Below are 16,979 nucleotides of genomic sequence, written 5' to 3'. Positions count from 1 at the left end.
GGGATTGCTTTGCTTGTCCAATGTAGACAGCACAGAGGCATTTAGCAGATGACAGTGTACATCATGTTGGTACAGGAACAGGTGAATGGACTTTGGATGTTATAATTCACATCATTAGGTCCACTGATGATATGGTCCATGTTGATAAGGGGGAACAGCTGGCATCCTTGTCCAGAACAAGGTCTGGTGCCTTGGTGAGAATAGGAGTTAAGTCTATTATTGGAAAGATATTGTGGTTGGGGGATTAATTGTAAGCCACGACAGATTTGTCTCCCATAGTACCTTGAGATGGTTATTATTTTTTCCAGGAAGGGCTGAGTTCATTATTAATGGGTCTGAGTAGCTGACAACCAAAGGAATTGGTGTTGTCCTTGTTTTAGAGCTGACATTGTAAAAGGTCAGAGTGGAGGCTGAATCTGGCTCTGTTGATTTAAGTGGCTACAGTTTTACGCTTGTATTGTAAATGTAAGAATCCCTTCTCCAAATCCTTAAGGTGTGCACTCTGGTCAGTGGGATCAGAGCAGATATGGTTGTAACCTACAGCTAGGCTGTAGACACTGGATCTAGTGGTGTATTTAGGATAAGAGCTGCTGGTGTGGAGGTAGCTGCAGTGGTCCGTCAGTTTCCAACATGAACATGGTGGTGATATGGCCACAGCAAACTTTCACAGTGGTATCCAAGAAATGAAGTTGCTGGGTGGAATATTCCTGAGTCAAGAGTGGCTGTTCTTAGACAGCAAAACCTTAAAAACCAACTTAAACAAGAAACTGCAGAGCAAGAAACCATTCAGAGACTGGACTGTGTTAGATAGGATGTAAACCAATGGTGCTCAACTTTTTGGACCCACACTGGCCCCATGGGGAGTCCTGTGGGCTGGATGACAAGGTGCTAGGGACTGAATCTGACCCACAGGCTGGGGATCACTCCCCCGATCTAAACCAAGGGTACGAATTCTAATCTCATTACCTGGATTAGCCTTTACAAGCCATACGACTAGGGTGACCATATGTCCAGCTTTGGCCAGATTCTGAAGGCTGGTTCTGGCCGGTTGGTCAACAGTTCCAGGCAGGTGGGCAGGCAAGCACCACTGCCACTGTGCAGAAGCAACAAATGCAAGGACCTTGGATATGGCACCTTAAATAGAGTGGCCATATGTCTAGCTACCTTCTGCCTGACTTTGGACTAGCATGGCTAACTACCTCTTCAAACCCTTTATGCCAGACCAACTGAATGATAAAGCAGTAGTACACCCCTGATAAAGCAGCAGTATAAAATTGTAGTAAAAAAAAAAAAAAAAAATCACAAAGGAACAATGGCTCAAATATGCAAGTAAGATTTTGTTTCCAAATAACTATGGAAAATCTGAATCGTCTGAGCCACATGTGGAAAAAAAAAGATTCCATCCCCATGAGCTACTATTTAGCAGCTTTTATTTAAAGCTTTGGAATATTGGAAATCAACTTCAAAGGGTGATGATGGAGCAACAGTTTTCTTTGTGGTACATCACAGAGCCAGAGAGAGCCAGAATACCAAAACCTCATAGGGAAACTAGAATAAGGCATTGGTGGACGGAAAGGAATATAATATAAGGAAAGTCACTCTACACAATTTTCTTTTTTTAGTTAGTGATAGTTGTTATTCACCATTTTACAGAGAAGCTAGCAAAGAACTGGGAATCAATCACAAAATGTGTTTTTTAGGGGAGGATTAACAAAGTAATGAAAGATGATGGGTGGTGACACTTTATAGTCTAAGGCAGTGGTTTCCAAACTTTTTTGATCGCGCACCCCTATCAGTCAAACACTTTTGAGCATGCACCTCCAATATATGTATCTTTACATAAATATAAATAGAAGTTCTAATATTTTCTTCCTGGACCCCAATGGATCGTCTTGTGCATACCCCACTTTGGAGACCACTGGTCTAAGGTGTCACCCTGCCCTGTGTTTGCCTAGTTTCAGGCTAACTTGCCTAACAACCTCTCTAATTTGTACGTGGCATTGTGTTTGGATTTAAAATGCCTCTTTCATTTCTCTGGTGAGCCATGTTCACCAACACGGCTTGAAGCAGGGCTCAGACTGAATTGAGGCTGTTAAATGATCTGGCAGTCTCAGCTATTTTTTTAACAAATGCATCATTGGCAGGTGACTGCAGGGAAAATATCAAGCATATGAATGTGCATAATCAATGCAGTAAGTCAAAATGAGTTTGAAATAAAAGCTGTGAGAGGTAGAAACCACTCCAATCTTGATAGTGAGGAGCTAGCACAGATGCCCAACAATGCTAGTTTAAATATAACTGTCAACTATTTCATTCCTAATGTTAAGAGGAGGAAAGCTGAAAATTCTGTCAAGTTTTCTCATTCTGGTAGCTGGAAAGTGAGTTTGGGAGTGTTAGTTTGGCCAAATCTCATTATATTCTCTTTTAAGTTGAGTTTCTAGAACTAAGTGCAATGTCAGATCCTCAGCTTTCATTAACAACTCAAGCTCTGTGTTTCTAACCCTTGGTGTAGAGAGCAATTAAAGACGCTGGTAAACCAGATGCAAATGAAGAACCCCCAAAAGTTATTTTAAAAAAAAAATTCACAACTTTAGGTTACTCATTCGGAAGGTCTAATTCATATTTTTAGATGGCTAGACATTGACAACATGTATTATGTAAGCTTGGAAATCATACATGTGTATGTTTTGAATACCTAAATAACCTACTTTGAAGCTTTAATGAAAATTGCCAGTTCTTCCTTTTCAAATAAACCCAAGGCTTTGAGATTCCCAAGCTGATTTTGTGACAGCTAGAGGGAAGCGCTCTAGTGAACACTGCTAAGAGAAAAATCTGTAACTGTCAACCTCGAGGAAGTTGGAAAAAAAAGAAAGGAGTAATAGGCTTCATAATCAGTCAGTATGAAGAAACTGCATGGCTGCTTTCCGTTAAAAAGCTACCTTGTATCATAAGCACAGAGCCATAAAACCTGAAGAATGCTTAATACTTAAAAGGTTAAGGGACATACATTTGCAAAATAACTTTGACATGGTTCTACTCTAAATTTTCCTAGAAAAACAATAATAAAGGTAAGACATGTCTAGAAATAAAATTGACAGACCACTTATTTAACCATAATCCCAGACCTCAGCTGCTCTGAAGTTGGGCAGCCCTGCTTCATAACATGTACTGGCAAATTTAGCTTTGATTCTGCATAGATGCAGGACGTTAGTAAGCATCACAGAAGGACAGCCCATAGATGTTTCGTGGAATGGTCTACCTTTGTCAAAGCTAATAGAAGCCAATAGGCAAACAAAGAAATTCCAGCTGCAAGGAAGGAATGTACTAAGGATGAAGCTGATAAGTAAGAAAAGGTAGGATCCTCCTGTGCCTTCCTTCAACAAGTAAAAAAATCTACCACCAAATGCTGTTTTATAACAGAGGCATTTTAAATAGATGCACCAGAAATCTTAACATAGATAAAGACTATCTGCAAAATAGCTCTGCAAAACAGAACACCATACCTGATGCAAACACACTAACGTGTAGAATGCTTCTCCTGCTGCAGTTGTCATTTCTGTATTGTGCTTTTGCAGTACCAGCATGTCAAAGACCATCTGAAAAAAAACAAAACCACAAAACAAAATAGTTTCATTAACTAAAACACTGATTCTCAGTTACTGCTATAGATCAAAGTAGAAGGCACAATTTTATTTGGGAAATTAATGATCTGAGTTTAGGAAATCTCCATTCCATCTATCAGGTACTTTGCATTCAGGGGGCATGATGCTGTGACTGCAGTATATGTAGGTGTATCTTGCTTAGCTATGAACCAGTTGGCTCAGGTAAGTCTGGATAATTTTGCTGTCATGGCCTTGAATCCTGCTAGGGACCCTACATACTGTCTCAAGCAGCTGCCATCATATATCTTCACTGCACTCATTACCAGGACTAGTTAGACTGAAGCTAGCTTAAAGTTATGCATACATATGGCATAACACCACTTTTGGTGGCAGTACAGATGCACCTTTAAAACTTTAAAAGATCTGACAAAAACAAGAGTTCACAAGTAAAGACTTCTGGAAATATTTGCAACTAGTGCTTACAGAACTGGTCAAAAATAGAGCTATTATAGTGTTATGGAAACATGATCATTTGCAACAAGAAGGATATATTTACCCAGTTTGATCAGTTGAAATTATTTCTGGTTATAATACAAAATAGGAATTTTCAGGGCAGAGGATTTGATTAGAAAGAAAAACAAATTACATTGTACTGAATAAGTAGGAAAAGGAGGTTAGCTTCTGCTGTGATAATTCAGGTATTTGGAGATGCATTTGAGTTGCAAACAACAACATTTTACTAGGTACAAATTTTAAGATAATTCTGTTCCTGCCTTCACACATCAGAAATGAACATGCAATACTATCTTCATATGTTACCGCATGCGTGATTCTTTATTGGTGCATGCATGCTATGTTTAGAAAGGACATATTTACAATTCAACAATAGACCAAATACAATATATACGTGCAGTCACCTGAAACATGTGAAAAACCCCATGCAAAAAATTACAGGTGTTAGTTTTTCAGTTTTTGTAAAGTTACCAGTAAGGCAATATGTTGCTAGAAAAAACCTGCAGTATTACAGGGATAAAATAACACTGTTTACTAAGTAGTGGAGTTCTTTAAATATATTTTTTCCAGGGAGCCAGGCTTAAGATTAATGTCCCACAACAGGTGAACATCAAACCATTATAAATGTAGCCTTTTAGCTCACTACATGTGTCAATGGGCACTGTGGCTATGACAACAAAGGGAAAGATCGCCTCACCCGTAGTCCTTTCTTCAGGAACTGTGAAGAAACTGAAAGAAGGAAGAATGTGATTCTGTGGGGGACTAATACTTCATGAATTCCAGATATTCTAACTCAAGCAGTCTTTGTCATGGAAAGGATCTCTACAACAGGGTTGTCCAATATCTGGCCTGTGGAGCCCCATCATCTTCTCCCAGGTCTCAGAGTTGACCCAGACGATGCATGCAAGTCCCACCCTGGCTAGTCCAAGGACCTGCACTGCACACAACACTTGCCCAGGACCCACACTGCACTGGTCCCAGACTGGCTGGAGCAAGCACCGTGTGTTGTGCACATCCCAAACCAGCCAGAGCAGGCACTGATTATAGCATGCATAGGGTGGAGGGTGTGGGAGTCCATGGGCCCCGATCAACACTGTGGACTGGCCCCATGCCACTCATCTGACCTGTGGGTGAGTTTACACCCCTGCTCTACAGACTTCCATTCTTGGAAATGGGCAACCAGTACAGAGAGTCTCGGTGGAGGAAACTTGAGAAGCAACCCTAACCAATCTGCTTTATTAACATGGATATTGGATCTAGTTTTTAGTAATTGGAAACTGTCTAGGCCTTTTTCTAAAGATGGATGCTTGAACAAGCACTGAGATCTCCCAGTGGAGAGAACTTACATATACAGCAGATTTCAAATCCCTATTTATCTATGTATGGTCAGTCTCTGGGGGGGAAACGTCTCAGACTTTTCTCCAAAAACCACATCTCTATAAGAGAAAGACTTAAATGAATGGGTTGTTTCTCAAGAATAACATTAGGAGGCTACCAATCAGGTTTGTCAAGTGCTGTTTTCAGATCATTATAATGCTCAAAGAAATAGAAGGATAGTGGGGAAGGGAAGTCAGAGAATTTAAGACAAAGTCAGAGAAGAGCGTGATAAACAAGTCTGTCCATTTGGAAGACTAAGATGGATAACGTATTAAGGCTTATTGTTCGTTCTCAGCCCAACTGACAGAGTTATCAAAGATGTCATGAGCAATCCCTAAGAAGGTCAGATGTTAGCAAGTGTGCTGTAAGAAAACTGAGGCCCAAGCAAGACTTAGGTCTGCACTGGAAGAGAACAGCAAAATAGACTTTTAATTAAACATTTAAACGGGATGATCACACAAGTTTTCTGAACTCACTCCTGCCTAGTAGCAACTGACCGTTTCATTAAGACCCACCTGAATAAAAAGTTGAGCAGGTTGCTCAGAAGGGTTTACCCTGAACCTGCTTGGCTAAAAACCATGTCGTTTCTTTAAATAAGAAATCAGAATAAGAAAACTTTATTTTTTTCTGTTTTAAGAATCAGTCATTCTCTCTCCATCCTATTCCTGTTACTTCTAAGTTGAAGAATGGATAGATGAAGATGAAGCAGCAGGCTTCTCTACACTGGTCTAGTTCTGAGTTAAGTATTCAGCAGACTTCACTGATATTTAATAAAAACCTTTAAATGAATTCCAAAGTCAAATTTACAGAAGTAAAATATGAGTTGAAGACTGAAAAGTTCCAGGTCTCCATCAAAGCTGGCAGGTAGCTGCACACATGCCACTACCCCTTTCTACCTTCTTTTCCCCTTGCCTGTCTCTATTTATATTAAGTTCTGGAGGCAGGAACTACTTCTTACAATGAATGTGTACAGTGCATAACTTAATGGAGGCACTGGACCCATCATCACTCTGTATATTTTTAATTAAGCACAATAGCAGTGTGACGTAATTAGGTATCTTACCTTAAGAAAGTGCCTTGTTGCTAGAAAGAGGGATGAATCGGTTTCTTGTGCTTTTGCACATTGTTCTGCTAATGGTGTTAGAGCTTCTAGACAAAGCTGGCACACTTCAGAACTCATTCTGATATTAAGTATTAAAGAAAAAGAAATGTGTGACTTAGTTGCGGTAAATTTCTCAATAGCTTCATTAGCAAGTGTTTTAGTGAGCACACATCCTTGGATCTCATTTTCACTACAGTGCTCTTTAATAAAAAGAAATATTTGTTGCCTTCTTTTCTTAGCTACACACTCTAATGTAATACAACCCTCTGTGACATAACATTTTCAGAAAGAGTCCCTTATGGTCAAGCTTCTCATCTGTTTATGGCACGTGCCACAGATTAGTGAAAATGGCCCTCCCATTATAAAAGGGAAAACCCATTGGCAACATGACAGGAAATACTCTGGAGGCAGCCCAGTAGAACAGCAGTAGTGTTTTGCATTGCCAGCTGAGTAACTAATTCAGGAATGGCTTTGGGATACCAGCTGAAGGGCTTATGAAGTTACAGACACTATAAACTGAAGCAACAGTAGACAGTGTCTGCAAGAACATACACATCAAGCCATTTACAAGCTGTATTAAAGGAATGCTATGGGTCAGGAGAAACTCAGGGAAAACTAAAACCTCAGTGAATGCTACTGCTTCAGCAACTTTTAATAATAAACCGAATGCAAATGTTAACTTCAGAATGAATATTAACTATGGCAGAACAATTATAAATACAGAGCTTTATCAGAGAGAATGTGAACCAGGAAAGTATCGGTTTTAAAGATTTCTTCATTAAAGCACTTTTCATTTTTTCCCACCCTTTTGGCTGTGCACCCATACAGTGTTAAGGATACGATGACATCCCTAACTCCAGTGAGTACATTAGGCTTTTAAACAAGTCTTCTGGAAGCTGTGGAATTTTCTCTGGGAATATTTCACAGATGAAGGTGATTAATTTGTAGTACTGATTACACAGAGATGGAAACTGTCAAAAGAAAAACACTGGTAATTTTAAACTCAAGACAGTTTATTTTTTTTACTAGTACTTGAATCTCTATGCAGCTGAAATTCTGATCTGGCCTATTTGCACCAGACAACAATAATTGCAAGTAAGGTAGAAACTTATAGGCTATGGACATTAATAGTGAGATGCATTTGATTTTTAAGGAAACCCCACACACACACACACACGCACGCACGCACACTGTGTGTACATGACACAAACCTGTCATAACATTAACTTATTCAATATTGCCTTACTAAGAGATGCAAAAGTGATAATCAGTTACAAAAACACATAATATATATGTACTTGTCCAAATGTGAATAGTTTTAATTATTAAGAGCTAGGTAGTTGGTTCATGAATAGTTGACAAAGGTCACAGGAGAAGACATATGATGAAAAAGAAAATAATATCAGGAAAACAAGCAATGCAGACTACACCAGGTACATTACATTAATTTAATATACTATGTAACCCTATATATAGGTAAATATGGAATAAGGTTTTGAAGTAGTCCAGACATCTTACAGACAAATAACTTTTTTAGGGTATCTTCACATGTTACTAGGAAAATGCCTTGTATATAGAATAAACTTAAGTAACTCACTATTTTTATCTGCTGGATTAAAGTTAAAAATCAAGTAGAAGATACATTAAGTATATTTATTAAAATATGAGAACTTCTTACTTTGAGCAGATCCTGGGACATCAAAGGTAGAACTAAATTAACTCCATATAAAACAACATCTGCTGCTGAAACGGATCTATTTGCAGCTTGTCCTGGCTCATGTCCTCTAAATACTTCATCTATAGGAAAACACATGTACCTTTACTGTTAACATGTTAATATATTAAGGAGAGATTACATATATTGAAAGGAAGTATCATAAATTTATGCAAACCAGACTTTTTTTTAAATTACCTAATCTCAATCCTCTCTTCTCCTTACCCCAGGACTCCCAGCAACACTATGTAAAAACAAGAGTAATTAATGCTTGTTGAGGTTGCCATATGACTGTAAGCTAACTCCTTTTGTGCCTAAGCATCTCATAATACTATATTCCAAAGAAACTTCAACAACAGAAAAAAACCCAGATACATTTCTACTCAGCAACAGGATAACACAAAAACTAAAACATTGTTCACTTTGAGCTAAGGTTTCATTCTTGCATTTCCCATTACCAGTCAAACAAACATTCACATCCATACAAACTTCAGTTCATCTCATGCCACCTAGCCATCATAACACATGAACATATTAAGTCTCTTAAGTTTTATGACCAACTCAATATTAATTCTTCCAGGTAACTAACTGCAACATGCCCATACAATTCCAGGTATCCCCAGCTCAAAAACCCAGTCTGAATCCTGATCTTCAACAAATGAAGTTACACTTGCCTATATACGTCTGCCTAATGATAAAGTTCATATCAATGTTATTTGTAGAATAAAAATATAGGATAGGGTTTAGGTTGTGCTTCTGTGAATGTAAAGAATTGAACACAGGCACTGAAGTTGACTGTACCTAGTTCTCACCTGGATGACTCAGAAGTATCGTGAGAGACATCTACAAAAATATCTGGCTAGACAGAGATCAGATTTCAAAGATTTCATAGATATTAGGGCTGGAAGAGACCTCACAAGATCATTGGGTCCAGCCCCTGCCCAAGCGGTAGGAAGTCAGCTGGGGTCAAAAGATCCCAGCAGCATAGGCATCCACGTGTTTCTTGAAAGTGTCCAGAGTATGTGCTTGCACCACCTCTGGGTGGAGTCTACTCCAGGCCCCAGGGACTTGGACAGTAAAGAAGTTTTTCCTTATATCCAGCCTAAAACAATCTTGCAGGAGTCTGTGACCAAGGGAAGACAAGGTCCAAAGGAAAATGTCTGTTCACCAGGGCACCCCCAGTTCCTTATGTATTTACAGGCTGCCACTAAGTGACCCCAGAGCCTACACTTCCCAGGCTGAAGAGTCCCATGGTTTTCCTCATAAGGCCTGCTCTCACGTCCTCTAATCATGTGCGTGGCTCTCCTTTGGACCCTCTCAAGCTTTGCCACATCCTTTCTGAATTGTGAAGCCCAAAACTGGATAGACCCTCACCAGGGCCAAGTAAGGCAGGAGGATGACTTGCTGGGTATTGCTTGAGATGCATCAGTAGATGCAAGCCAGAGTTTTGTTTGCTTTGCTGACTCTGGCATCACATTGGTGGCTCATGTTCATCTTGTGGTCCATCATGACCCCCAAGTCTCTTCCAGCTGTGGTGCTAATAATGAGCCCATAAGTCTGATGTGGCTTGTTTCTCCTGAGGTGGAGCACCTTGCATTTTTCAGTGCTGAACACCATCAGGTTTTGATCCGCCCACCTTGCAAACCTGTTGGAAACTGGCCTGGATTGCCAGCCTATCCTCTAAGGCAGTGGTCTTCAAACATTTAAAGTCGGAGATCACCTTTGGAACTTAAAAGGAACCCAAGTCTGTGTGGTAAAGGGAAGGGGAAAGGGCTGGGGTGGGGGCAGATCAAGGCTCCAGCCCTAGCTCCACTCCCTCCCTCACTGCATGGGCCTTGATCTGCCCCCACCCTCCTAACTGCAGTGAGGGAGGGAGTGGAGCGGAGCCGGTGACAGAGCCACAAGCAGCTTGTCCAGGGGGTGCAGAGAGGGTAGGGGCATGCAGCCCAGGAGGGCACAGGGGGCGCATGCAGTGGGTGGCACTGCACTGTACCCGGTGGTGTTTAATTGCACTGCACTCAGGCTGGGCAGCAGCGGTGCTGGGAGTAGGGGTTGGAAGAGGCTATGGCAAACTTTGGGGTGGCTGCAGCTCCTCTGCCATGGCCCTGCTCCCAACACCATCACCTGGCCTGAGTGTAGTATGACCAAACACCTCCACTGGGAACAGCATGACGCCATCCTAGCCCCAGCCTACAGCCTGCCCCACGTGCAGATCTGGGGGCATGTGCTCCCTGTGCCCTCCCAGGCTGCATGCCCTGGCCATGTGGGGCTTGCCTCTGCCCGTGCCCCACTCCTTTCCTTGCAGCTGCTACAGCCACCCGTGCTGCTCCATGTTTGGATGGGGCATGTGCCCCCTGCCCCCAATCTGTGCGCGGTGGAGGTGGCTGCTGCTGCGGGCTGGGCTTTGCGTCCCAAGTCCCGCTGCAGCTGGCCTGGGTGCGGCCCGATGCCACGAGTCCCACCCTGGGCTGAGCCTCATCTTCTGCCCGCCCAGCAAATGGACGCATGTGGTGTTGGGCTGCTTCCAAGCTGGCTGCAGCGGGGCTTGGGGGGGTGAAGCCCAGCCTGGAGTGGCACCTGCCTCCACAGCGCACAGATGGGGTGGGGTGGGGAGGGAGGAGGGGCACGTGTCCCCTGGGGCCTCTGCCAGGGTGCACACAGTGGTGGGAGCCCCCTGTGCCCCTGGATTAGTCGCTCAAGCTCTATCTTTCCACCACTCACCCAGCTGGGGCCCCACTCACCTTATGGGCCTCTGCCGCACTCTGTCCCTCACTGCAGAGGCCTCGATCTGGCCCTCATCCCTTCCCTTTCCCCACTGTGGGGGGGGCCTCGATCTCACCCCCCCCCCCCCCCCCAGCTCAGCAAGAGGCTCTGGGATCCACCAGTTGACTGGCTGGTGACCACTGCTCTAGGGTGACCACACTTTCCCACAGGCTGGTCTCGTCAGCAAACCTACCCAGTCTGTTTTTGACACCAGAGTTTAGATCATTTATAAATACATTGAAGAGTACAGGTCTGAGAACGGAGTCCTGGGGGACACCACGTGCAACGTTGATTCGGTTTCATCATCTATCACTCTCTGGGTCCATCCATGGAGCCAGTTCCCCAGCCATCAGACCATAAGGTTGTCAAGGCTGCAGTTCCCTGATTTAACCATGAGGACATCATGGGACACCAGGTCAAAGGCTTTCCTTAAGTCCAAATACATTATATCAAGCACCTATCCTTTGTCCAGGTGATGCGTCACCTGGTCATAGAACGAAATGGGATTGGTCAGGCAAGATCCACAGCAACAAAGCCGTGGTGGCTCTCTCAAGAGTGTTGCCTTCTGTTAGCCTGTTGTTAATGGTTTCCTTAATGATTTTTTCCAAGATCTTTTCAGGTATTGAGGTCAAACTGATTGACTTGTAGTTTCCCAGATCTTCCTTCCTCCCTTTCTTGAAGATAGGCACCACACTGGCCCTCTCCCAATCTTCAGGTACACTGCCTGAGCGTCACAAGTTCTTGAATATCCTTGCTATTGGCTGTGCTATGATGTCAGCCAGTTCACAAGATCCATGCCAAGATCCAAGGGTATTTTCACCCTTTTCCTGGTGATCCTGCATCTTGCCAGGCAGGGTGATTCCTTTGGGCTGGTGGAAGACGGACACAAAGTAATTGTTAAGGAGACTGGCTTTTTCCTGGGTGTCGGTTATCAGCTGACCTATTTGGTTTAGCAAGGGTCCAATGTTGCCCTTGGTTTTTTTTCCCCCTGACTTCCCACGTATATGAAGAAGTACTTTTTATTGTCCTTGATTCATGTAGCCATTCTGAGCTGAGCCTCAGCCTTCCTAGTTCGCTGCCTACAGGTGTAGGCCAGTGCTGGATACTCTTATTTGGTGGTGTTTCCCATCTTCCATCCTTTATTAGCTTCTCTTTTTAGACACAAGAGGTCCATGAGTTCCATACTGAGCCAAGGGGGTCACCCAGCCCTTTTGCTACTTGTTCTATGGGCTGGAATGGACTTCCCTTGTGCTTCAAGGTTCACATTGTTGAGAAGCAACTACTCATCGTGGACTCCCCTCCCTGTCAGATTATGGCCTCTCAGAGTCCCGACTACTAGCCTCGAGTTTGTGAAAGTCGGCTTTCCTAAAGTCGAAGGCCTTCGCATTGTTGACTGACTTGCAAGCTTTGCAGTGGATAGAGAAAACAATCAACTCGTGGTCACTGTTTCCCAGCTTCCTTCTGATTCTCAGGTTGCTTACTACATCATCCCCTTTGGCCAGCACCAGGTCCAGAAGCGCCTTGCCTCTTGTCGGCCTGGAGACCTCTTAAGACAAATAGAGCTCATTAATGCATGTGAGGAAGCACTGCGGCTGATCAGATTTGGCCAAGTGGTCTTCCAATGAGATGTCAGGGTAGTTGAAGTTTCCCCTGATAACCATCCACTGAGAGCATCCAGCCTCAGCCAGTTCCACAGCAAATTAGTGGTCAAGTTCTTGCTCCTGATTAGGAGGTCTGCAGTAGACTCCTACCATTATATTTCCTTCACTATGTTCCCCTTGTACTCTTACCCAAAGGGTCTCAAGTCTCCCTCCTTGGTTGCTGATCTCAGCCTGTAGGGAAGTGTACTGCTTCTTCACACAGACAGCTACAGCCCTGCCTTTTCTTGCAACACGATCTCTCCTGTACAAGGTATAGCCATCTATACCTGTGGTCCAGTCATAGGTGGAGTCCCCACTAGGTCTCCGGTATCCCTATGAGATCGTAGTCATTTCTGTTTAACAGAAGGGCCAGTTCCTTCTGCTTGCTGCCCAGGCTCCTGGCATTTGTGTAGAGGCAAGCGAGCCTGCTATCATAGGCCCTAGGCTTCCCTGCACTCTAGAAGAGCCTTGTGCCTAGGGTAGGATAGGAATGAGTTCCCTTATTTAGCCTGACCTTCTGATTTTGTGGTTGAGGATTGGTGAGCTTGCACCAGTAGTTATTTTCTCATCCCCCAGTGAACTTAATTTAAACGCCGGTCAAGCAGGTCAGCCATTCTGGCCGAGAAGAGCTTCTTCCCCATTCAAGTGAGGTGGAGGCCGTCCCTTCCCAACAAATGGCTGCCCCTCTCTCTGAAGTGCAAACTGTGGTTGTAGAAGCTGAAGTCTTCACAATAGCACCAGCGCCAGTCTTCTATTAACTTCTACAATTCTTCTCTCCCTCCTATGCCCGGTACCCACAACTGAAAAGATTGAGGAGAAAACCACCTGTACCCTGAACCCTCTAAGCCCCGCTCCCAGAGTCCTGTACTCATTCATGACCCAGCTGGGATTGCTGATCTGTGTCATTTGTGCCCACATGGATAAGGAGCATGGGGTAGTGGTTGGAAGAAAACTGATGCAGTCTTAAGCAGCAGAAATTGTGAAACTTGCCACACAAAGAAAACTAAACCCAAATACCTGCAATAGGGCTTATGGCTGCTTGTACATGTGATGGGGTCTTCATCCCCTAAACTGAAACGGTGGGTTTTTAATTGCAATGATTAAAAACCCACCGTTTCAGTTTAGGGGCTTCTGTCACCATTACGGTGTGGGGTCTGATCCCCTTTTTTTCTTCTCCTGCAGAACATGCCCATCTCTCCCGCACCTGGGGGGTGAGTTGCTGGCAGGTTGAACAGTCCGAGCTACAGGGGGCCCCAGTCCTTCCCTCTGTGGTGGTGGTGCCCCACAGGGCTGCTTAGGTAGGCTGCTGCCCGGGGGGCATCGCTGCAGTAAGGGGAAGGTCTGGGGCCCCCTGCAGCTCAGGACCTGCTGGCAGCTAACCCCCTGGCAGTGGGATAAGTAGACAGGCTCTGCAGGGGGGAGGGAAAAAAAAAAAAGATCAGGCTCCTCAACACTTTATTTCCCCCACTTAGTGGAGCCTACTTGTGTAAGCTGCCACCGGGCTGCACAGCCCCTAAGCTGTGTGGGGGGACCTGGTCCTTCCCTCCGTGGCGGTGGCAACCCCTGGGCGGGATGCTAGCTGTGCAGGTGATGCCCCAGCTTGTATGCAGCATCTGCTGGATCCAACTCTTCCCTGAGCCTGTGCCACGGAAACCCACCAGGCATGGGGTTTTTTTGGTTTCCCCTCCCCACCCGCCAACAAAGCCTGCCTGTCTCTTCTGTAACTGGGGGGAGAGCTGCCGGTGGGCCCTAGATTTTCCTTCCATGGCAGTGGCACCCCCCAGGCGGGCAGCTAGCAGGCGGATGCTGCCCCATCTCACAGGCAGCACCTAGCCCGATCCCGAGATCGAAGAGAAAACCACCTGTGTGCCTATCTTACCAGTGGGTGGACATGGAAGACGGCATGCAACATGCATTGCGGAGACCAACTGGCGGCTTTGGGAATGGTGTCTTGAGGCGGGCTTTGGCTTTCTCAACCATGACCGGCACATCACGACAAGAGACATGCTCGGATGGGATGGGCTCCACCTTTCCCCTAAAGGTAAGCGTGTGTTTTCTTCTAGGTTGGCGGACCTCCTCCGGCGGGCTTTAAACTAGGCTTGTTGGGGGAAGGGGAAGATGAGGGTGGAGGAATCACTGGACTGCCAGACCAAGCAACACCCACAAGTACAGCCCAGCCTAGACTGACGAGCAAAACATATACACAGGTAAGCGACAGGGGCCAGAGCAATGCTGTGATTAGGGGGCCAGTACACACATCTACAAGAGGCCTCAAATGCCTCTACACAAACGCTCATAGTATTGTAAACAAGCAGGAGGAACTCACCCTCCTGCTAGCTGACACCAACCCGGACATAGTGGGGATCACTGAAATGTGGTGGGACTCAATGCATGACTGGGTGGTGAATGTCAAGGGCTATAGGCTGTACAGGAGGGACAGGATAGGAAGGAAAGGTGGAGGCGTGGCACCCTATTAAGGAGGAATACCCATCCTCATCAATTAACAAAGAATCAGAGGAAGGGCACTCTGAAGTGCTTTGGGTTAGAATACAAGGCAGTTGAAGGGAAAGAGACTTAACGGTGGGGGGCTACTACAGACTTCCCAACCAAGGGGAAGAGCTCAACCAGGAATTCTTAGGTCAGCTCATGGAGGCAGTGAAGCCTAAGGATGTGGTAGTCATGGGGGACCTGAACTTCCCGGACATCTGGTGGGAAGAGCAGTCAGCCAGATCTGACCTCTCACGTAGGTTCCTAGCCCAAATGCAGGACCTCCATCTAACCCAGGAGGTGCACAGTCCCACCAGGGGAGATGCCTTGTTGGACCTAGTGCTGGCCACGGGAGACAACCTGGTGATGGGGCTGCGAGTGCTCAACCACCTGGGCGACAGTGATCATTGCCTGCTGGAATTCACCATCCAGCGCAAGGTGGCAGCCCTAGGATTTCAGGAGGGCGGATTTCAATGAGCTAAAGAGAATAGTCGGGGAAGCACTGAGGTCCCAGACAGGAGGGGAGCCAGGTGTCCAAGGAGAGTGGTCGCTCCTTAAGGAGACAATCCTCCAAGCCCAAAGGGAGGTAATCCCAACACGAATCAAAGGGAACAGGAGGGCACACAAGCCCCCATGGCTCACCAAAAGCATCCGGGAATGTCTCCTAGCTAAAAGGGAGGCGTATACCCAATGGAAAGGAGGGGCCATCACCAGGGATGACTATACTGCAGTCGTAGGGGGGCAGTCAGGAAGGCCAAGGCAGAGATGGAACTGGGACTAGCTTCCCCGATTAAGGACAATAAGAAGTCCTTTTTTAAATAAATACATAGGGGGTAAAAAGAAGGTTCCGGGTAATATGGGGCACCCGCAGGACACGTTAGGAAATTTGGTCGTCACACCAGATGACAAAGCCAACACATTTAACGATTTCTTTGCATCCATTTTCCTAAGCAGGGACCAGAACAGTCACCCCCTCGCTGGGCCCCCCTCAGGCCCCAGGGTAGGTGCACCTAGGCCAAGGATTAGTGAGGAACTAGTTAGGGAACTTCTGGAGGGACTGGATGTATTCAAGTCAGCTGATCCGGATGATCTCCACCCTCGAGTACTGAAGGAATTGGCTGAGGTCATTGCAGGACCCCTGCCATGGCTTTATGAGCACTTGTGGTGCTCTGGTGTGGTGTCAGAGGACTGGAAGAGGGCTAACATGGTTCCCATCTTCAAAAAGGGGAAGGAGGAGGACCCGGGAAACTATAGGCTGGTTAGTCTTATCTTGATCTTGGGCAAGCTTTTTGAGAATTATTCTGGTGCATATCCACGAGGGGCCAGCAGGGGAGATCATGCTTAGGGGCAATCAACATGGGTTCATTAGCGGCAGGTCCTGTCAGATCAACCTGGTGGCCTTCTATGATCAGGTCACCAAATCATTAGATGCAGGGGTAGCAGTGGACAGAGTCTTCCTGGACTTTCAGAAGGCCTTTGACACTGTCTCTCAACCTGTTCTCCATTAAGAAACTGGGGGACTGTGGTGTCGGCACCCACACAGTCAAATGGGTTGCAAACTGCCTGGAGGGCTACACCCAGAGAGTGGTAGCAGATGGGTCATTTTCGACCCGAGGGTTGTGGGCAGTGGGGTTCTGCAGGGCTTGGTCTTCAGCCCCGCACTGTTCAACATCTTCATCAGTGACTTGGACAAGGGGGGTAAAAAGCACCCTGTTCAAATTTGCTGATGACACTAACATGTGGGGGGATGTGGACATGCTAGAAGGGAGGAATAGGCTAAA

The 16,979-nt window shown here is 45.4% G+C and overlaps 2 protein-coding genes across 2 annotated transcripts in view; one reads left to right on the top strand and one right to left on the bottom strand.

The window, feature by feature from the left end:
• The window catches only part of XPO4 (exportin 4), a 128,262-nt gene that overhangs the window by 8,780 nt on the left and 102,503 nt on the right, over window positions 1–16,979 (bottom strand). Inside the window, exons 19-22 of the mRNA XM_090029113.1 lie at window positions 8,273–8,391; window positions 7,435–7,565; window positions 6,556–6,673; window positions 3,504–3,596 (exon numbers count right to left, since the gene is read on the bottom strand). Of these exons, the coding sequence (XP_089885239.1) occupies window positions 3,504–3,596; window positions 6,556–6,673; window positions 7,435–7,565; window positions 8,273–8,391 (461 nt within the window). The remainder of the gene's footprint in view (window positions 1–3,503; window positions 3,597–6,555; window positions 6,674–7,434; window positions 7,566–8,272; window positions 8,392–16,979) is intronic.
• The window catches only part of IL17D (interleukin 17D), a 67,567-nt gene that overhangs the window by 46,369 nt on the left and 4,219 nt on the right, over window positions 1–16,979 (top strand). The window contains exon 3 of the mRNA XM_090029125.1: window positions 14,594–14,752. Coding sequence (XP_089885251.1) covers window positions 14,594–14,752 — 159 coding nt within the window. The remainder of the gene's footprint in view (window positions 1–14,593; window positions 14,753–16,979) is intronic.

This window comes from Crocodylus siamensis, chromosome 1 (assembly GCF_052110815.1).
Source record: "Crocodylus siamensis isolate JL-2025a chromosome 1, ASM5211081v1, whole genome shotgun sequence".
Lineage (NCBI taxonomy): Eukaryota > Metazoa > Chordata > Crocodylia > Crocodylidae > Crocodylus > Crocodylus siamensis.
Note: the sequence above shows the minus strand (reverse complement) of the source record. Positions and strands in the feature narration are given on the sequence as shown.